The 21,657-nt window shown below is 34.7% G+C and overlaps 3 protein-coding genes across 5 annotated transcripts; all 3 read right to left on the minus strand.

The window, feature by feature from the left end:
• Positions 1-5,124: 5,124 nt before the first annotated feature.
• Positions 5,125-6,456, minus strand: LOC111793761 (uncharacterized protein At3g28850-like). Its single transcript, XM_023675794.1, has one exon. The coding sequence runs from the start codon at positions 6,446-6,448 to the stop codon at positions 5,183-5,185; it is 1,266 nt and encodes a 421-aa protein (XP_023531562.1). The 5' UTR covers positions 6,449-6,456; the 3' UTR covers positions 5,125-5,182.
• Positions 6,457-12,481: 6,025 nt separating this feature from the next.
• LOC111792332 (3-dehydroquinate synthase homolog) lies at positions 12,482-16,343 on the minus strand. 2 transcript variants are annotated; one of them, XM_023673724.1, is made up of 11 exons: positions 16,327-16,343; positions 15,979-16,136; positions 15,618-15,869; positions 14,238-14,404; positions 13,965-14,063; positions 13,782-13,850; positions 13,571-13,711; positions 13,402-13,491; positions 13,123-13,290; positions 12,857-12,935; positions 12,482-12,773 (listed from the first exon to the last, which is right to left on the minus strand). In XM_023673724.1, the coding sequence occupies exons 2-11, from the start codon at positions 16,058-16,060 to the stop codon at positions 12,652-12,654; spliced, it is 1,269 nt and encodes a 422-aa protein (XP_023529492.1). In that variant the 5' UTR covers positions 16,061-16,136; positions 16,327-16,343; the 3' UTR covers positions 12,482-12,651. The 2 variants fall into 2 exon arrangements, with proteins under 2 accessions (XP_023529492.1, XP_023529491.1); XM_023673723.1 differs by lacking the exon at positions 16,327-16,343 and having other exon boundaries at positions 15,979-16,246.
• A 551-nt stretch (positions 16,344-16,894) lies between these two features.
• LOC111793859 (plant cysteine oxidase 2-like) lies at positions 16,895-19,861 on the minus strand. Of its 2 annotated transcripts, none has more exons than XM_023675923.1 (5): positions 19,436-19,861; positions 18,736-18,854; positions 18,453-18,633; positions 17,371-17,577; positions 16,895-17,280 (listed from the first exon to the last, which is right to left on the minus strand). In XM_023675923.1, exons 1-5 carry the CDS (start codon positions 19,656-19,658, stop codon positions 17,153-17,155), a joined length of 858 nt encoding a protein of 285 aa, XP_023531691.1. In that variant the 5' UTR covers positions 19,659-19,861; the 3' UTR covers positions 16,895-17,152. The 2 variants fall into 2 exon arrangements, with proteins under 2 accessions (XP_023531691.1, XP_023531690.1); XM_023675922.1 differs by having other exon boundaries at positions 16,895-17,283; positions 19,436-19,860.
• Positions 19,862-21,657: the final 1,796 nt, after the last annotated feature.

A 21,657-nucleotide genomic window follows, 5' to 3' on the forward strand; every position in this document is an offset into this window, starting at 1 on the left:
AAAGAAGAAGGAAGAAATGCATGAATTCTGATGATGTAAATAAATTTCTGTCTCTCTCTGTTTCTTTGATATTTTGAAACTACAATTATATATAATAGCAATTATTTTTGAATCCATTTAAAAATATGCATTCTTCATAAGACTTATTTGTCATTTCATTTGGCTGTATTTTTGGTCATTTCTTGCACCATTTTCCAATGCCAGTTTCCTGCCGTTGTGTGCAAATTTGATATAGACTATGAAGAATATTACGAGAATTTACGTATGTTCTACATAGTCACATTTTTTATGGTCATAAATCTTATTATATTTTTGGAGATTAATTTAAAGGTAACGAGTTTATTGAAAAAAAGTTTTATCGGATTACTTTGATTTAGTATTAGAAAAAAAAAATGAATTATATATTTAAATACTAAAGCATTGAATTATATATGTGAATTATATATGTAAATACTAAAGCAAAGAATTTATCATAATACATATGATTAAAATGTTGAGTGTGACCCACAACTTGAACGATCTCGATCAGTGTAGAATCTCTCTTACACATTATTTTGTCAGATTAAAATGTTTCGAGGGTGACCCCACAACTTGGAATGATCTCAAATATAGCTCATTTGAATCTCTCTTACACTTTGTAAGCTCTATAGCTCATTTGAACTTGTTCAAATTCAAATCGGGAAAGATTTTGGCATTTTTAGCTCTATAGCTCACTCATTTTTAGCTCTATAGCTCACTTGAACTTGTTCAAATTCAAATCAGGAAAGATTTGAACATTTTCCACCGTTACACTACTTTTTGATTACACATAAAATATACCTCATATATGTGTATATGAAATTTCAATCCATGTAATTCAACGTGAATTGGAATGATTTGAAAAACTCTTTTGTAATTTCTTTAATATCATTTCATATAATGATGAACATAATGAACTTCAAGTTGGTATAGATTTATGAATGCTTTTAAGAAAGTTTTGTCCGTTAATAATGAATAGAATGACATTAAATGCTATCGATATCATACATTAGTATGTTTGGGAAACAAACAAACACTTGGTATGAAGTGCTATGAATGGATGTTGAAAATTTACGAGACAATAGAGAAATAAATTATTGGTGTGGGGACTTTTTTGTAACTTCACTCTCTCATGCTTCTAATGAATTGCTACCTTCCCACTTCCTTTTAGTAAAGGCTATATTTGCTTTGGTACATGTTAATGGAGAGAGAATTTGATATTGATTTTTTAAATTAAGGGTGTGGAAACATCTTCTTACTAGACGCGTTTTATAATTGTGATGCTGACAGCGATACATAAAGGGCTAAAGCAAATAGTATCTACTAATGGCGAGCTTGGGCTCTTACAAATAGTATCATAGCCAGACACTGGACGGTGTACTAGCGAGGGTGTTGAACCTCAAGGAGAGTAGATTGTGAAGTCCCATATGGGAAACGAAGCATGAGTGTGGAAACCTCGAGGGTGTTGAACCTCAAGGAGAGTAGATTGTGAAGTCCCATATGGGAAACGAAGCATGAGTGTGGAAACCTCTCCTTAGTGGGCACATTTTAAAATTATGAGATTGACAGCAATACGTAACAGATCAAAGCGAACAATATCTACTAATGATGGCTTTGGACTATTACACGGTGAGAGATTCAAACTCGATGGATGATACATATTTTATGTCAGTTGGGATATGTTCATATTAGCTATATCATATTTCTAAAATATTTTTTTGCGTTCTTCGATTCTAAGGTTTCAATTCTACTTCTAAAGTTTAATTTTTGAATTTTAACCTAAAAATTATTATTATTATTCTTGCTACTAACAAATTTAACGTTATAATATGGTTTAAATGATTGAGTTGAAAATAACCTAATTATATTTTCACTTAGTAAATTGGGCATGCCTATACAACTACTTTCATACTTTACTTAGATTTAAATTAAATTATTTTAAACTTTTTTTTTGGTTGAATAATAAAAAATATTGAATCATACGAGCAAAAGAAATCACTCTTTATGTCTTAACTTTTCCACGAGAGCATTTGTAACGGTCCAAGCCCACTGTTAGTAGATATTATCCATTTTGAATCATTACGTATGGTCGTCAACCACGATTTTAAAATGTGTCTACTAGGGAGAGCTTATTTCCCTCTTCAACCAATGTGGGATCTCACAATCCACCTTCCTTGCAGGCCCAACGTTCTCACTAGCACATTCTGTTGATCCAATTTTCAAAATTTCAAGAAATCGAGCTGCGTGAAATTTTACCGTATTTTCTACATTTTCAATGTTATATTTTATTTTAATTCTATTTTATATGTATTTAATTTCGTCCTTTCATCATGGTCCGATTTTTTCGAAACCTCAAAAATTGAATCGTTTGAGCTATTTCAAATTAGGAGAAGGCTTTACCAAATACAATTGGAAACCAAACCAAATGTCATGATTCAAAATTGTCACTGTTTATGGATCCCGTTGGATCATTTCTTAAATCCAATTTAATTATTTGGGTTAAAAAAAAAAAAAATCAACCTAATTAAATATTATTAAATAATAAATTAAATTGAGCGTAACTCAATCATAAATTTTTTGGATTGAATCGGTTGGAATTGTTCAAATTATTTATTTAATTGGCTTAATAAAATAGAACGTTTATTTATTTATTTATTTATTTTGAAGCATTTGCAACTCAATTTCAATGTATTTTGAAAAAATTTCTTCTAAATAGATAAATTTATTTTAACTGTTGGTTGAGAATAAATAATTAAAAATAATGACAAAATTAAATAGACATAAAATAAATAAATAAATAAATAAATATATAATTGTAGAGTAAGAAAAATATATATTTTAAAATTAATAATAAAATTGGGATTATTTAATTCAAAAAATATTGTTAATGTTGTTGAATGTATTTGAATGAGAATAATTTTGATAAATACCGTTGGAATGAAAGGGCATTTCAGTAATTTAGCAACAACTTTGTCGTTTTCGCAGTTGCCAAGCAAGTAATACATTTTAAAACATTCTTTCAATAATTCAATTTTTTTAATTTTAAATATTTTGTAATATTTTTCTGTATGAATGTATAGTTTAAATACGTCGTTATGAAAATATTTATAGTATTTTTTACTATCTTTTAATTCACAACATCATTGCTATAATATAGTATTTAATAATTTATATTTATTATAATTATTGTAATAAATTTTTTTGTAATATAAATTTATTTTGCCGTGTAAATATAATTTAATTATTTATATTTTGATAAAATTAAATTTAAGTATTTATTAAATAATCATACTCCTCACTTCCATACATAATTAAAATATTAGTCTTCAATCTTAAAAGCGAAAAATAAGTAATTTTACCAAAGGTCACTATGGGTCGAATTCAATGGTCTATAAGCTAAAAAGCACAGTACAAAGCCTATGTCTGCTCACTTTCTATCAAATCCTTAGTCACCTAAATTAATAAATAAATAAAATAAAATAACTTAGTCCTACACGTGATTGCGTTACACAATGAAAACTACTCGTATAAAATTTACCATAAAATGAAAACTATACAATGATTGCGTTACACCTGACTACTCAATCTATGACATAAAAGTTGGATTGGGTTATATTTTTTTCGTTCCCGGTAGGTTGAATGTTGAAAAGTAAAAAAAAAAACATTTGTCTATTTGAAAGTTGACATTTTTTATTGTCGGGTTTGTAGGTCAACTTGACCGACCTAAAAATAGGGTAGAACTCTAAGAATAAGGACGGCATAATTATATGATATTGTCCATTTAACCATAAACAGGATCATTCCATTGACAATCCTCAACATTAGACCCTACCATAGTTTTAAGATTATTATGAAAATTAAGAATATAACTAATTTTAGTGATGTATAGTGACGGTCCACAATGGTATGATATTGTCCACTTTGAACATAAGCTCTCACCCTCAAACAACCTCCACTTAATCGATGCTTGACTCTGATACCATGTTAAGAACCAGAAACCCTCCACAATGGTATGATACTGTCCATTTTGAGCCTAAGCTCTCATGACTATACGTTCTTAATTAGCCGACATGGGATTCCCCTCCCAACAATCCTCGATGATATACTTATGATCTTCTATTTAATTAGTCAATTAGGACTACCGTCCACTTTGATCAACACATGTTGGTTTTGTCATATTTCTTAAAATACACAATAGTAGTGATTATTGAATCTATTGTGTACAGAGATTTCGAGACTATTCGAGAGTGAGCGCGTATATGTAAAATAGACAATATCATACTATTATAGAGAGTCGTACTTTCTAGCATATATAATTTAAGGATACTATATTCATTGGAACGAGTCATTTTTTTAAAATGAAAAGATTTATAAAATAAATAAATAAAAATGTGGGCCATGCTTTTGAGAAGAAGCAATTTGTCAATAATTTATTTTCCCCTCTCCTATGCATGTACATGAATTATTGAGCAGCCATTGTGAGTTGTGACTAACTAAAGCTCATTTGGAATACTTTTTCTTCAATATCAGGTCTCGGTTATTCTCTTACGCGTTTTAAAAACCTCCAATTTTCTCTTGTTTTCGTTGGATCGAGATCAACCGATACTGACCATGTTATGATTGTTCGAACGACATAGCTCCACACACTACACATAAGAATAATTTGTTATTCCGTCCATAATAAGCTCGTCTCATTTCGTCATGATCTACTCCTCTCTAATTCTATCATCATGTTCGGATTTTGGTCTTTGCGTTGGTTGATTCAATGAATGTTGTAATCCTTGGATCTAAATTGATTGAGAGATGTATTAATTAATGTCGATCTAGCTTAACAAATTAAACCCAATTCAATGCATATTCAACGGTTTCTTGATTTCATATCCAAGATTGAAAACAAAACAAAAATTAGTATGAACACGATACGTATTTAGTAATCCGAATACAAAAATCCTTCCCAATTCACAAATTCACATAACATAATGTTATTATTACTATTATTATGATTCTGTATTTTTCCCTGTTAGATTATGTTCCTCTATTCTCCACCAAAAACACATGTAAAAAAAAAAAAAAAAAAAAAAAAAAAAAAAAAANAGAACCCAGAAACCAAATCAAAGAAAAAAAAAAGATGAAGAATTTTCAGATTTGTAGTTCGAATCCGCCATTAATGGCAGCAGATCGGGCACCTGACAAGCCCATTTTCATTGCAATCGAGACATCTCTGGAACCCATATCCTTCTTCTTCGTCTTCTTCCTCGTCTTCTTCATAGAACACTTTACAGCTTCCATAGCAGGTCTCACATGGCACAAATCTGATATCCCCACACGCCTCACACCCACCCCCTTCGCCATTTTCAACCTTCTCGCAACCCTCAAGCAATTTCTCAAGCTGCCCATCTTCATGGAATCTCCGGATTTCTTCTGCCCCACCGATTTGTTTCCTCCCAATGAACACTCTGGGTAAGCTCCTTCCGCCATTTATGTTCTGTTCTTCCATTAAAAGCTCCTTTAGCTCCTCTTTAAACCCAGAATGCATTGACACGTCTCTTTCATCTACATGAACTCCAATGGCTCTCAGAATCGCTCTCACATGGCAGCAATCTTCATATGTCTTACGAATCCCTCTCAAACTTGTGAAGTATAGAATCACCTTCTCCCTCTTGAATTTCTTTGAATCCATGGCGGCCAACGGCAATTGTCGGAGGTGAAATGGGTGATCCGGCGACAGCTTTTGTAGGGATTTTTGAAACAATGAAATCACTTCTGGATCGAAATCGGAAACCACCGATTCGAAATTCAGATTCACATCGTCTTCTTCTTCTTCTTCTTCTTCTTCTTCTTCTTCTAATTGAAGCCAGAGGGGTTTCGGAGATGAATCGGTAACGGTTTCTTTCGGAATCGTCTCCGGCCGATTGAATGACGGATCGATAACCGTCCGGCTACCGAAATCGAACGACAGGCTCCGAAATTGGGTCGGAGATGGGACAGGGCTAACATCTTCAAGCCCTTCCATCAGCTCCCATGTATTGATCATCTCCGGCTCCCCCGGCGGCGTTCTAACCGGAGTTTTCGCGGTGGGTTTACCCATTTTCTCTGTGATTATACTCGACCATGTCTTCGCTTCCGCCAATCCTTCCCGGAAATCCCCAATCGTTTTGTAATCTTCGTTTCTCCTTGATTGACGTTGATGATAACCATCGCCATCGCCATCGCCATCGCCATCGCCGTCGCCGTCGCCGTCGCCGTCGCCGTCCCTATTGATTCCGAGCTCCAACGAGCCTAATGTGGAGGAGGTTAGGGCAACGACGTGGTAACTATCGCCATTAGTTTGCGGTGGATGATGAACTTGCATCGAGTAGCTTCGAGAAATCGGCGAATATGGCCGCCGGCAATGGCGGCATCGATTTGGTTTCGAACTTACACATCCCATTGACGGATTCAACACAAAGGGAAGAGAGAAGATTGCATAAATTTAATAATTACAATTGTGTAAGAACAAATTATGATATGAATCAGATCGAAATGGAAGATCCAGAAGCGAAAATTTGGAGGATCGAAAACGAAAATAATACAAAACATTCAGGAACAGGGTTCGGAATGAAAAGAATCAATAAATTGAGATTGGAAGAATCGCGAGAACCGTTGTTCCCCCTTTTTCTTCTTCATCTGATGGCCAAATTGCAGAAATCAAAGGATCATAGGAAGGTGCATAAGAAACAACATGAACAAGAAGAAGAAGAAGAAGAACAGGGGAAAAACAGAGAGGGTGGAGAAGAGGAACAGAGAGCATCAATGGCGGACGGAGGAAGAAGGAGAAATGGGGGATTTGGGGGGGAGAGAAATGGGGAGTTGGGGAATTGGATTTGGATTGCAGAGATGAATGGAATGGAATGGAAGAAGTTTCTCTCTCTAGATTTGAGGAGAGAGAAAGGGAAGGAAGAAGAAGAAGAAGAAGAAGAAGAAGAAGGGGAGAGAATGATGAATGGCATTAAAAGAGGTAAATTCAGAACCGAAATTCAAGTTGGCGTTCTTCTTATATACACTTGTAAGCTTTCCACAACAAAATCGAAACCGATTTTTAAATCCAATTTTTTTTGTTTTTTAACTTTACCAAGAAATGGTCACCGTACGCCCGACCCGTTGAGTTGAGTTGAGTTGAGTTGGGTTGGGTTGAGTTTGAGAAAATTTTTAGATCCTAAAATTTTAGATTAAGAATAAGTTGGAATAAAATTCAAAACTGAACTCAATCTTCTATTTTCGGGTTAGGTTGTCTGATTGTTTTTTTTTATTATTATTATTTTAAAAAAATTTAGGTTAATCACTAAAATCTCATCCGGCTCAAAACATCACAGGTCACAACCTATCACTAGTATTGGTTACAAAAGTTAAATATTTTTAATTTTAACAATAAACGAGTATGGTTGGGTTGGAATTTAACCCTCTTTTCGAGTTAGTTTGGTCAAAATTTAACCAAACTCAAACCCAAATAAAAATGTAACCGAACTCAACCTTTATAATTTGGGTAGGGTAATTCGAATTAGTTGAATGGACAGGTCATATGATTAGGTTATCGTTTCCTAATATTGTTTTCTATTACTCCATCTGAACGTTGTCATCAACCACCATGGATCTATCCTTAAAGAGGTAGTCGTCGTTTGTTATTAACAGATCTGTAGTGGCCAAGGAAGGATTGCACGAAACTGGCCAAATCTCGTCATAGGATCTTATGCACGAGGATTGTAATGAAGCTACTTGTCTCGGTTGGTTCGATTAGACCAATTAGTGATTTGGTTTAGTTAAACCATTTGGTTCAGTTCAATTAGATTGGTTTGATTCAGCTTAAGGTGAGTATGATTCAACTTTCTCTCGTTTTAAGCTAGCATTACGTTGGATAAGATTGACTTAGGTTGTTTTTCAAAATTGACTTAGTGTTTGCTAACAAAAAGGAGTTTTGAAACGAAGAGAGTGGTGTATCGCTATTTAGATTCAGGTAAGTTGTTCATCCATGTTATTTACTCCGTGATAGTTTTGTACGCATACAAAATTTATTTTGAAATGTTTTGGGACCACTTGGGAAATAAAACTATGGCAATTGCTCGTCACTAAATGAGTTAATTTTACCACCATGGTCACGTGCTAGATAACCTACGGTTCGGATCATGATCCTAGGTAGAGAATTAGGATTTTGATTTTGACCCACAAGCTAGATGATTAGTATCTCTAGGCTCGATTGAGGTTACAGGCAAGATGATCCTCTTATCAGTGTAGGTCACAGACTAAATGACTTTAGGTTTCTCGGTTCATGTTTCACTTTTATTCGCGTGTTAGCAAATCTAACCCTAACAGATGCTTACACACTTAATATTTTTAATACCCAACCATTCAAAACTTTCAACGTACTTTTAAATGTTATAAAAGGGACTCGAAACAAATTTATTTTATTTTATTGAAATAATTGTGTTTATCGATTTTATATACTTTTTTTCCTCTAATTTTAAAATGATGGTTACGTGCATTTAGTGAAGAATTTAGTCGATCTAGGTATGGAAAAGTCGGGTTTTCTAAAAGTGCAAGAAGAAATAATAGACATTTGGTCGAGGCTTAGGTATATAAAACTAGTTTGAAAATATTAACTCAATTATTTTGTTTTTTAAGACTTTTAATTCAAAAACGTCTCATTCGGAAATAAATTACGTTAATATATCTCTCATTGTCACGTGTCAAACAAAAAAATATTCTCAATCATCTTAAATATAAAGATGTATATATGTAGACTTCGAATAGATATTTTATTAATTTTTACGATTTTTTATTTCTTGATTTATTTTTCGAGGAGAGAAATTTAAATAGTCATTTTTTTTAAGGACAAAACCGATACAACAAGCGATGTCTATGGAGCATGGATGCAGAGACCTTTCTCATCCCGTCTTTGCCGTTTTATTTTATTCTCATTTCCTCAAATTCTCTATTTATTGTAGCAGGAATTAGGTTTCTGACCTATAATTATTTCTATATTTTTGGGGTGGAGTAGTGATGGGGACGGAGAATGTAATTCTGTCTCCGACTCCATTTAGTTAACGGGGAGAAATCTCTTCTTACTTCTTCCTTCATTTTACTTTTAAATGGAAATTCTCTGTTCCACTTGAGGCGAATCCCCACGGGCCCGACCCCACGAGTAAATAAACAATCCAACAAAAAAAAAAAAAAACAGAGAGTCGAAAAATGTCATACTAACCTTAAACGCCTCTAAAAATATCATAAATGTCTCTGGAAGAGTCGAAAAATGCGAGAAAATGGTCTGAAGGTATCAAACGAAGCTAGATCAGCAGAGAAGTTGAGTTTGAGACATTAGAAAGTGTAGTGTTCCAACAGATTCAAACTGCTTAAGTGAGATGAAACTGAACAATTGTTATAACTTATGAAACCGACGGCATAGGGATTGTATTAAAGAATCTTTAAGTAAAAGCTCTCAGGATTTTTCTTTCGGCTTTCCTAAAAGGCCTTTAAGTTGGACCAAACTCAGCTACATGAACTGAATCAAACCAAGCTAGATCGCTTCTTCAACCTCGCATGGATCAGCGACAGCTTCGAGAATTCGACAAAGAATCTCAATGACTCCCTACAATATTCCATGGAGTTTCATGGCAATTGGGATCCGTGACAATGACCCCTACACAACGAGATGGTCACATTATAAGCTTACTTGAATTGGAACGAGTTTGAATGGTAACATTATAATCTAAAGTTTCGTGATTTACCCGATGGATTAGTTACAAATTGTATAAGCTCATTAGAATATCATTTTTAATACAATAAATATCTCGACTCTTAACTAAACTTGTGTGAAACAACACAATATCATGTAATAATACAATGAACAACGAAACGGATGATCGCAATTTTTGCAGCAATCGAACATAGCTAAACAAGGGCCTAACCGAATCGGCACGTGAGTGAATGGAGATGATAACGAGGCGACGTGTGGAGAGAAAAGAAAAGTTAGATTAATAATCATAGAGACATGTGGGCATGATGTGCACGTGCAGCACGTGCAATTGTGTGAGATAATTGATACAAAGTTTTAAAGGCAAAATGAAAAGAGCTTTGGATCTCACAGCCACACGCCCCTATACTTCCAGTTCCCATCATGACTGCAGCTTGTGAAGGAGGCATATCATTTCATATGCTCTTCAACTTGTTAATTTTAATACCAATTTCGCCCTTATCGTTAAAAATATCGTTCGGCAATCGATTATAGGACTTTAAATATGAGTATGAACGTGGCAGTGTGCATAGTCCCGTGCTAATTGACATGAATGTTCAGAAAATTCAATGACCGAGACATTCTCTTGCAACATAGTCACGTTATTTGCTCATCGCTTCTAAAAAGTAAAAATTATCTCCAGAGATGAACACTCAACATAGAATTGCTTCTAATTTTGAAATTCCTAGGATTGAACCATCGAAAAAGAAGGTGACCCCGTTTTGATGGGAGCCTTTTAGTATTGTCTCGAATGGCCGTTAATGGGTGGCTTTTTCCCGTCTTTCTTGGCCGTCCCTCTTTGTTTCTTTGTTTTTGAGTGATGAACAACTCGTTTCGCTCCCTATCATACTCCTTTCCATCTCTCTTTTTGCTTTTTTCTTTTCCCTTTTCCCTTTTCGGTTTGGGTTAAGTGTTTCTTTCTATACACGTGAATTTCTAAGACACGGGAGGATGCAATCATTCTTCCTTTCTTTTATCCTTCTCCGATATGAAATCAATATATATTATCGTATCAATGTAAATAGTGAATTGATAGAAATTTAGAAGAACAATTCTTACCAACTTCTTAGCAACATAACTTCTATGGATTCAGTAATTAATCTCACGTCGTGTAAGTTTATAATCAATCAATCAATCAATTTAGACAACATAGACGAGAAGTTGCTTTTTAGTAAAGTGTGTTCATAAAACATCCATCATTAATATTCAAATATCAAATCAATGTCTATGGATGAGATGAGTATTATGAAAATGATTTGACAAATGTTGGATATATCTCCATAACGTGTTTATCTCCTAAAATCATTACGGTTTAATATTACTTAAAAAAATAAAATAAAATAAAAACTTACACTCTAAAGTCAACTCATCCTATTTGTAACCTATGTTAATACAGTGTGTCTTATAAATGTTTAATATTTGAGTTTTATGATATTTTAGTTATTAATGTATAATTTTTTAAAATAAATAAAAAAAGACACCAACTCTAAACTCAATCTAACCCAACCCGAAAATAGAGAGTTGGGTTATGAACTCCATTCGGACTGCTCGGATAACCAACTCGATCCATCCAAAATTTTAAATTGATCTAAAAGCGTACAAACTAGTAATATAAATAAAAGGAGGAGTGATTATGAATTAATTAAGATTGGTTTCTTGGTAGAATGTTTGTCTCCTAAATATCTTCTCCATCACTTCATTCCCTTCCACTACATGCTTGTTTCCTATGCATACATGTTTTTTAATATTATTTTAATTATAACCTACTAATTACTATAAATTTAGTTTAAATATTTAAAGGGTCGGGTAAGACTTAATTAAATAAGAGGTACATGAATGAACCGAAACCAATAATGTGCATACATGTTCTTCGTTTTGAGTAATTTTATGTTGGTTGGCCCCTTGGGATGCTGAAAATGAGGAGTAATATAGCCATGTCGTCGAGAAAGTGCCGACGCCATCAGGGGCTGAATTCAAATTTCGAATCCTAGGTATGAGTCGTTAGAGGTCGTATTAATTTTATGGATAGATTTAAAAACTTCCAAATAAATTATTTATATTTTTTTTCCTTCTATTTTTTATCTTGAAATATGGAAAATAGGAAACTGGTTTCCAATAATTAAAGTATAATAGTAAATGATTATTATTTGTATTATTGGTGTTTATATAAAACTTAATGTGTAGAGAAGAGAGATATGAGCGGATATCGTCCTTTTCTGATTTTTCCTTCCGGGCTCTCTTGAACGTGTTTGTTAGAGAGAGGTTTTACACACCCTTATGTTTTGTTATCTTCTCCAACCGAGGTAGGATCTCACAATCCACCTCCCTTCCAAGCCCGTTCCCACTTTATTCTACCTCTGTTCAGGGTCCAATGTCCTCACTGGCACTCCGTTCCTCTCTCCAATCAATGTAAAATCTCACAATTTATTTATACTTAAATAGATGGTAATAATAAGTCTAAGGGTATATGGAGTTGCTTAGTGAGGAGTGTTTTTGGGCTTTATAGCCCTTGCCAATAGTAATTTTTATGTTCAAAATGAAAAAATTAGGTTGTTCATTATAGGTTCGAGAAATTACTATAAACGACAATGAGTAAACACTTCCAAGTTAATTTGATTTGTTTTACTCTCAAGATGCTTCTAATATTAAGTCACTATAAACGACGATGAGTAAACACTAAGACCATATTCATCATTGATGCTCACAAAAGTAGTCGTTGGTGTGATCGTTAGTGGTAAGATTACAACAATGAGAGTCACGGTGACAGTACGATGATATTTTAGTCATTTTCATATAGAGATTAGCATTAAAAAAAAAAAAAAAAATTATACCATTTGGTTTCAAGTATTTCACTCAAAATAGCTTAACAATCATTTCTCTACAATAAACTCTTGGATTTCAATACCTGTATGCCTTGCTTCTCCTTGCAGTCTCAAGAACACTTCATCGCCAACTTTAAGTGAGGTAACAGGGATGGCTTTCTTCTCATTTCCTGCACAACATTCAAGCCAAATTTTGGAGAACAAAGCAAAGCAAAGCAATACAAAGCTCTAATTTGAGATACGGATCATCGACCTCGACCGGGGCAGACTAAGGCAACCGTTTCTGCGTTCTGCAGGAGGATGCTGTACAGTGTTTGCTCATCTGAATCTCTCTGCCAATAGTAAATTATTCTAGCAAGTCATTTCTAGCATCACACCCAAATAAACAGACATACAAAATTCAGCTGGGATCATACGGTTCAATGTAAGCAGCAGCAGAGATACTATGGAAGAAACCTTTTTAGTTCTCGGTTCATAGAAACGTTAATAGATCGATTCGGATAAAAACACTAACTGTACCTTTGCCTGGATGAGCACCAGCTGCCTAGTCTCTATCTTTACACGCCCAACAATAGTGGTTCGTTGCCTGCCTTCTTGATCGACTACAATTACCTCTTTGCCTGCTCGTAACTCGGATAGGTAGCTCGTTTTCCCTCCTGGGACGGCTACATAGGCATGGACTGGTCCCTGAACATTCACAAATCAGAAGATGATGAAAAAGCTACAAAAGAATAAAGGACTACACAATTCTTCTGGCGTGCTGAGATTAATTGAGCCAAAATATTTAGCCAAACTCACAGCATTGACTCGAAAAGGTCGGCTTGCAATGTAATTCGACTCTAAGCATTCCGAGTGAACTAGAAATAGTCCTCTGGCGTAGGACCCGACCTACAGAAGAATTTCATCCATTTAGATGCTAAACTAGAAGCTAGGAGAGCAATATTAAGAGAAGAGAATGGCGGGTTACTAGAAGTCCTTCACCGGGTCTCATGAGACTGCAGAGATCGACACAAACTCGATCTCCCATTCCAGCGACATGAATATGAGTTATAGTAGCTTTAGTCAAGCTCAGAAGATTACTAGCTTCATTTCTTCTGTCAAAATAGTCCTAATGATACTAAAACAATATAAGAAGCAAGAGTTTGCACTAAAACAAATCAAGCAAAATGATAAACCACCTTTAGCTGAAAAACAGCTTCAGGATCTTCAACTTTCAAAATAACTCCACCCAGACCGTGTTCAAGCGCCTAGAAACGAAAACGAATTCAAATCATATCTTATGATGCTACGAAAATGACATATAGTACAGTAATATCATTTAGTCCATCTTTCCACACTGATACAGCCTCAAAAATATGCACCTCGAGGAAGATTTGAGCTTCGATAGGAGTTTTCGAGACTGCAAATACTGTTTTTCGACTCCCCTGAAACGCTGCAACGATATTCTCCGCAGGTATTATCTGAACATAAACAGAATCACTTAAAAATTATCAATATTCACAGCAAAGTTGTTTTAACCCCTAAATAGTACAGATTTATCATCAGTGTTTACACACTCAACCAGACAATTCAAAATCATTCTTGCAGGCTAAAGGATGATTCAACCAACAGCTTGTAAGTAAGCAACTAAGAACCTGCCAATCTTGTAAATCCACAATAACATTGTCTACTGATGCATTTGATGGCTGAAGCTGCTCCAACTGCTGCGGGTTAGAAACCTCGATAACTGTGGCAATTAGTCTACCCTCTGCATCGAAAACTCCGTCCTCGTTGATAAAAAGTGGGCGTATTAGTGCAATTGCTGGACCATCGAACACCAAACTTCAAATTAGAATCCTCAAAAGAATTCAGTGATCAAGACACTTTCGGACCAAATATATCTAATCAATAAACTCATCAGAAAATCAGATATGCTTGTTTATTTCGGGCTAAATATATCATTCCATCCCTCATTTTTTTAGTTTTATCTTCAGTGTTTTAGAAGTCGCTTTGTACTCGAGATATCAAAATTATAAAGCTGATCTCTACTCAATAACACCGTTAATAGTAAACAATGGACCGATGATTTGTCGTTTAAAGTATATATTGTTTTCTGTGAGCTAATGTTATTTAAATGTGACAAATTTTAAGTGATAGAAGACCCTTGAGACATTGAATAGAGAATAACAACTAATAAGTCTTTGCTAAAGTTACGAGGGACGAAACATCATTATTACCCTTTTTAAAACTTAAACCCTTAACTTGCCCATCTCTCACAACTTACATCTTGCTACACATTTGACTTGTAACGACTCATGCACAGGATTCAAATAATTCAAATTCGGTACTTGATGGTCCCAACATCTCCTCTGACATGGTCACATTACTTACTTCTCGCTTATAAGAGTGAAGGCTACCCATACAAACCAACACAAATCCTTCTAGCATGTATTGTCCACACTCACGTGCATCCTAGGAAAATTTCAAAGAGATCACTCAACATATAATTGCTCCAAGCAAAGCATGCTTAACCATGAAGTTTCTATGATTGAACTACCGAAAAGGAAGGTACACCTTATTAGTACAGGTAGTGACTTTCAATTCTTTTAAGCCTTTCATAGCCATCCTCTCCTCAGGACCACTCTCGTTCGAATGTAACCTCAGTTCGTTCATGTACTCTTTTACTCAAGTGTGACATGTCCACCACACTTATGTTGTGCAACTCTGATACCAACATTAACAACCCTATTTTCCTATTAAAAACAAGGTTGTCACTGCATGCATGACATGTCTAATATGCGGAAAAAAATCTCTTCGACTCATACTCTCTAACTCTTTCAACATTGCAGGGCAATTATAATCTGTGACACTACGAGAAAAGAAATTGTGTCTATTCTATCCATTTTTTCCTATAAGTGTCATGCGCCAGCAAAATGACATGGAAAGGTATAAGGTTTACGTTTTAAAAAGTGCAATAACGAATCGAAATCTCATCTATCTCATCAGATAAACAGAAAGTGAAACGAAAAGCTTACAGGACCATTCATCAGCAAGCTCCTTATTATGAGGCGAGAAGATGAAGGTACTCCATCCCCTCTCAACCGCCGCCGTCATAACCTGCCGATTCTCACTCCAAATCCACACCCCCTTCGACGCCTCAATCGGAGACATTGAAGAGGACGACGAAGTGCAAGAACACAGTAAACGATTTATCTCCAAAGATTTACATTCACCACCAATGGCTCCGCCAAAACCCCTTGAAATCAGAGCGCGGAGTTTCAAATTATCTGAGAACCCCACCAAAGATTAAATGCCAAAGGAGCAAATCAGTACAGTAACGATGTAAAACCAACCAAAAAGAGAGCCGAAATGTGGTTCGAACTGCGAATTGAGAACCTGGTGCTTTGTGGGTGATGATCCGCTGTTTGGGAAACAGTAGAGAAACAGGCGACCAAGAGAGCAAGGCCATGCCCGCCATCGTTTTCTTCCACTCTCTTTCGCTCGCCGCTGAGAAGCCCAAAGGCCCGGTGATGAAGAAGGTGGGCCGCTATAATCTGAAACCACAAGTTCACGAACAAAAAGACAACGATCAGTATGGCCCTTCACAAAAGATTTCAAGCTGACATCAATCGTATTGGTTTTGGCGTAAATTGGAACACATTTTTCCATTGTCAAACTAAGTACCCTTCAACCCATAATTTTTCGAGACGGGTTCTTATGGATTAAACAAACATCCTTACTCACCCGATGACGAGTCCCTATAGGTTACCAATGGAGGTATACTCCAAGGATATTGAGATGGACTAGTATGATAATATCTATGTCCAAAAAAATTTCTAACCCAACCCACATGCACCCCTAGGGCATAGAATGGATTAGACGCTTAATAGATTCTAACTAGTTATACGTAATTTGTGCGTTTTTGTAGTTTTTGATTAGGCACGTTTACCATAGTGGCGTTTTGTTTTGATTAACATGTACAATGTATATGTTATTGTATACTTTTGTGCATCAGTGAGTGAATCTTTGGAAGAGAAAAGTCTCCCTGGTTAGATTAACGGGATTTGTTTGTTTTTATCTCCAAACTATCATGTTCTGTAACTTTTGATCTTGGATGTTCTGTTCTTGGAATTCTAGTTTTTGTTTGGATATTGAGAGTTTACAAGTTTGAAATGTTTCTCGTTGCTAAAGATATTATTATCGCTAAAGATATTATTGTCGCTAAATAGATAGCAACATATTGTCGCTAAATAGAAACACGTCTCGTTCATTAAAAATACAAGGAACTAATGAATTTGGACAAGGAAGAGGAAAATCTGGAAAGAAGCCTTTCATTTTGTGTTTTTTTCTCATTTTCTTGAAGTGAATCTGTTAAAACATGAACAAACTGGAATAGTTATTGGAAGAAGATAACAAATCCATACTCCTTTTTGCTTATCACTATCTGACTTAACTATATACAAGGAAGATCAAAACTAAAACAAAGATTATATGCTGCACAGAAGAGGTGGCAGTCCCAATCCATGAACAGCATATTTTGTATCAAATGAACAACATTTGTTTGCAGAATTCACCTACTCTCTACTATCTTAGGCCCTCTGTACTCTGCTCCAACTGCAGCTAAGTCTTCTGGTTGCTCTCTTTCTTCAAGCCATGCATAGCTTTCCCTCTCTGCTTCTGGGATCAATTTCCCGTCCACTGCTGTTTTTCGATCAAAATTATCATGTCAACATCTGCTGCTGCTTTGGAGGTAAAACAACACTACGACAAAGTTGCAACAGTACGTACCTGAAAATTTGGTGAAGGGAAAGTCGAGGTAATATGAGCAATGACGGCCGTCGTGATCAGAGTAAGGTGGGCCGAGTACATCTAACACTGCACATGCGGTCACGGCTGTGAAGCAATGCATGTTTCCACCGTCTGCAGGGTAGAGAATGGTCGAGTCGCATGGTGCTGTGAAGTTGGCATCTACCTTAACTTTGGCCAACCTAATACCTGGAGATGTAAATGCTGATAGATTGGAATCTTACTTGCTTAAAACCATCACTCTTCCCTCTGTTTATTATAACTCAAAATTAGTTGATTTTCTCTAAATTGTGATATATTCATTTTTTACGAACCATAAAGACAAAGGCCAGAAGATTTGAGATTCTTTTCAATAAACGTATCAGGATCATATGCATCCCGACTAATCTCAACAATTAAACACACACAAAAAAAGTTCATATTGTAAGATCCCACATCGGTTAGGGAGGAGAACGAAACATTCTTTGTAAGGGTGTGGAAACCTCTCCCTAGCATATGCGTTTTAAAAATCTTGAGGAAAGGGAAAGCCCAAAGAAGACAATATCTACTAGCAATGGGCTTGAGCCGTTACAAATAGTACTAGAGCCAGACACCGGATGATGTGCCAGCGAGGAGGCCAAGCCCCGAAGGGGGTGTGCCAGCAAGGACGTTGGGCCCCAAATGAGGGTGAATTGGGGGGTCCCACATTAATTGGAGAAGGAAACAAGTGCTAGCAAAGACGCTTGGCCCTAAAGGGGGTGAATTGTGAGATCCCACATCGGTTGGGGAGGATAACGAAACATTCTTTATAAGGGTGTGGAAGTCTCTCACTAGCGGACATGTTTTAAAAACCTTGAGGGAAAGCCCAAAGAGAACCATATCTAACTTTTAGGTCAATGCTACAATGCCTTAACTAGTTGCTCGGGTTGGCCTATCAATTTTGGTTTTGTAACAGGACATGTCATCGTCCAGCTTATGTTCTTACACCAGACAACTACCCATCAAGCATCAAACTACAATAGACATTTCCATCCATATAAACCAACTGCCGAGAGAGTACAGAACAATATTGTATAGAGACTCACTTGAGGGAGCTGTGCCGTTTGAAGCATCGACACTCGCTGATATGCCATTCTCGGCACCGACCTCTGCCCAATCATACGCCTTGATGTGCATAGTCCCAAAGAGAAGCTTGCTGAAGACTGTCATTCCAGGATGGTTGTGAAGTGGAATGACACCTGAAGGAGGCAGGCAAAATATCCCCATCTGCAACACAACCAAAACTCAAAATGGTCAAAAAGTACATCACTTAAAAGTATAGCTTCCCCAGCTAGACAGCTTCCTAATAAAGCAACAGAAAATGCATACGGAGAATTTGTTGTTCTCATAGAGGTGCAAATACGTTATAGGAGGAGTCCCTTCATCAGCTGTGGTTCGAAAATACGGCATCTCCGGCGACAACCCGACGTCTACTGCCTTCATTTTATCTATATACAAGAAACATTAGTAACACAAAATGCAGGTCAGCCAGTTTCCAAGACTTCAATGAATTAAGATTTATAAAACTTGTCAACAGGTTCTAATCAGCGTTAGAACATAAAAAACTTACACAAACTTATTCTATAACCATGGAACTTGAAACAATTTGTAATCTCCAGATAAAAGCTCAAATTCAATCATTGAATAGAAAAACCAAATCCATTGTTGAAGACAATCATTATCCAACTAAAATAACTCAAAGCACCAATATCTAGAACAGCACGTGCAGGAGCAGTGCAAGTTCCCAGCAACAGCCGAAGAGACCAAGCTAAAATATATATATATCTTAAAACTCACGATCCAAAATGAAAAGTACAGAAATAACAAATAAGAATGAAACCCAAGAAAAATTCACAAAACCTTTCCCAGATAGTACGGATCCTCAATTTCAAAACCCCACAAACAAAGCCAATAATCATAACATCAGACCACATTATCAATCAGAATTGGGAATTCAATTCAAAACAATGTAGGGTTTATCCGATCAGAAATTACACAAACAAAATCAAAAACGAAAGTAAAGACATACCGAGAACAGATTGTAGGCGTTGGATATCCTCAAGAGAGGGAACAATTCCAGTATCAGTAGAGGCAAAAACTTGCTTACATGTCTCGTAAAGTTTCTGAATCGGCGAGGAGGGTTTCTTAGAGCGCCGCCGATTCTTCCTGGATTTATTGTTCTTAGTAGTTTCTTTGGGCAATTCAAAAAACTGTTTCCCCTTGCGATCAGCCAGAGACCTCTCAAACCCCATTAAAATTTCAAAAAAAATGGCGGAAAATTGAAGGCGAAAAGTGGAGCAATTGGGGAAAAACAGAGATCTGGATAGAATTGCAAGAAGAAACAGGGTGAGGATTGAAAGAGAGATGAAAAAAATTAGGATATCTGGAGACGAAAACGGAGCAAGGAGAAAGAAGGGATATAAAAGAGAGAAAACTGGAGAGGTTTTAGCGGAGAGAGAGAGAGATGGGTTTGAAGAAGAGAAAACCAGGGGCCATTCCCAACCATTCCAGTGGGCTGTTCCAAACAGCGGATTTTGTTTTTTTGTTTTTTTTTTTTTAATAAATATTTTAATTTTAAATAAAAATAAATATTTTTTTTTTCTTTCCTAATATACTTTTTAACTAATATAATTTGTGACATGTAAGTAAACGAGATATGTGAATCAATCAATATTATATTTGAATGAAAAAAAATACTTCAAATAACTGAAACTCACTACCTATACTAACAAAATGCATCTTCCTTTTGGGTCTCTGTTTTAATTGGAGTTTGAGCAATTCTATGTTAGGAACCTTCCTAGGATTTTTCATAAATGCATGTAAGCGAGAACAAAGCATTCTAGAAGGACTTGTGCTTGTCTGTGGGGATGACTATGACCGTGTAGTAGGAAGTAAAAAGTAATTTTACTTTTTAGGATTTATTTTATGAAGTAAAAAAAGTGGTTGAATTTAATTTGTTTATTAAATGTAATGGAAGTAGATTATTTATTTATTTATTATTATTATTATTTAACTATAACGATATATATAATCTTATCTTGTTTCTACTTAACTTATTTTTAAGAGCAACTAATAAAAGAAAGATGTTTTTTATCGTCGAGTTTCGAGCTTAACCTTCTTCTAGCATAGACCAACTTGATCGACACGATATTTCAGTTGAGTTGGGTTGGTATATTCTAGAAGGAATAGGTTTGGAGACGACATGATTAACAAAATGACAAAAAAAATTATAAGATATGGTTACAAAATGGTATTATATTCATTATTGGTATGGAACGAGAGATTTTGAGATGGAGTTTGATGATTTGGACAAATAATAATAATAATAATAATAATAAAGGTTCTTTTTATTAAAAAAAAAATGAAGAAAAGTAAGAGAGGAGATAATCTATTATAATATTATTTTCCTCTATAGACCCTAATATGTATCAATTATTTGTACAAAATAGAAAATAATAATAATAATATAATTTTTTAATTTTTATTATGCAATGAGTTTTAATTAAAATTAAATACCCGACCCACCTAAATGGTATCTTGTCATAGTTTGACGTGGTTTGGTTGCATGTTGATGTTAGCATATTAAATATTCATGATATTATTTTTTTTACTAATACGAAACTAATTTTAAACTTAAAAAATAAAGTAAATTTTAGAAATATAATACAAAACCATTTGAAATCTAAATATTCTAATAAATGCTAAATTTAAATCTCAAAAGTTAAAAAAAAAAAAAAAAAAAAAAAAAAAAAAAAAAAAAAAAAANCCACGTAATTTTATCAAATTAATCTTTTTGTTATATTCAAATAAAATTGAGGCTACGTCTCTAAATTTTATATTTTGTCTAAAAAATATTCATAAACTATTAAAATTTTAAAATTTTTTACGATTAGTATTATGTTTTAAAAATGCTCGTAAAATTAGAACAATAACATTAATATTAACGTCATTTTGAATACTATTTTTGAAAATTTGTGAATATTTTTTAAATATGGTATTCACAGTAAAACTATTTTTTTTTTAATTCTTAAAAGAGTTCAAAGTTATTAATGAAAATTTTGAAAACAAAATCAAACGTTTTTTAACCAAAATATTAACGATTTCCCTTCACGACAAACGGTAAAAGTATATTTTTTTAACTCTTTTAGGTAAAGGTTTTTTTTTTTTTTTTTTTTTTTTTTTTTTTTTTTTTTTTTTTTTTTTTNAGTCATAAGTATTTTTATTAATTGAGCTTAAAATAAATTATAATAT

Source organism: Cucurbita pepo, chromosome LG04, assembly GCF_002806865.2.
Source record: "Cucurbita pepo subsp. pepo cultivar mu-cu-16 chromosome LG04, ASM280686v2, whole genome shotgun sequence".
In the NCBI taxonomy this organism is placed as follows: domain Eukaryota; kingdom Viridiplantae; phylum Streptophyta; class Magnoliopsida; order Cucurbitales; family Cucurbitaceae; genus Cucurbita; species Cucurbita pepo.

Bases quoted from the DNA above. Each gene is read 5' to 3' on its own strand.
- LOC111793761 (XM_023675794.1), bottom strand. From the start codon at position 6,448: ATGGGATGTGTAAGTTCGAAACCAAATCGATGCCGCCATTGCCGGCGG.
- LOC111792332 (XM_023673724.1), bottom strand. From the start codon at position 16,060: ATGGCGGGCATGGCCTTGCTCTCTTGGTCGCCTGTTTCTCTACTGTTT. The intron at 15,870-15,978 runs GTTCTCAATTCG...TGGGGTTCTCAG, and splicing joins CATCACCCACAAAGCACCAG to ATAATTTGAAACTCCGCGCT. The intron at 13,291-13,401 runs GTGAGTTTGGCT...GTGAATGTTCAG, and splicing joins GACCTTTTCGAGTCAATGCT to GGACCAGTCCATGCCTATGT.
- LOC111793859 (XM_023675922.1), bottom strand. From the start codon at position 19,658: ATGGGGTTTGAGAGGTCTCTGGCTGATCGCAAGGGGAAACAGTTTTTT. The intron at 18,634-18,735 runs GTATGCATTTTC...GTTGTGTTGCAG, and splicing joins ATGAGAACAACAAATTCTCC to ATGGGGATATTTTGCCTGCC. The intron at 17,284-17,370 runs GTACGTACTGTT...ATCGAAAAACAG, and splicing joins TCCCTTCACCAAATTTTCAG to CAGTGGACGGGAAATTGATC.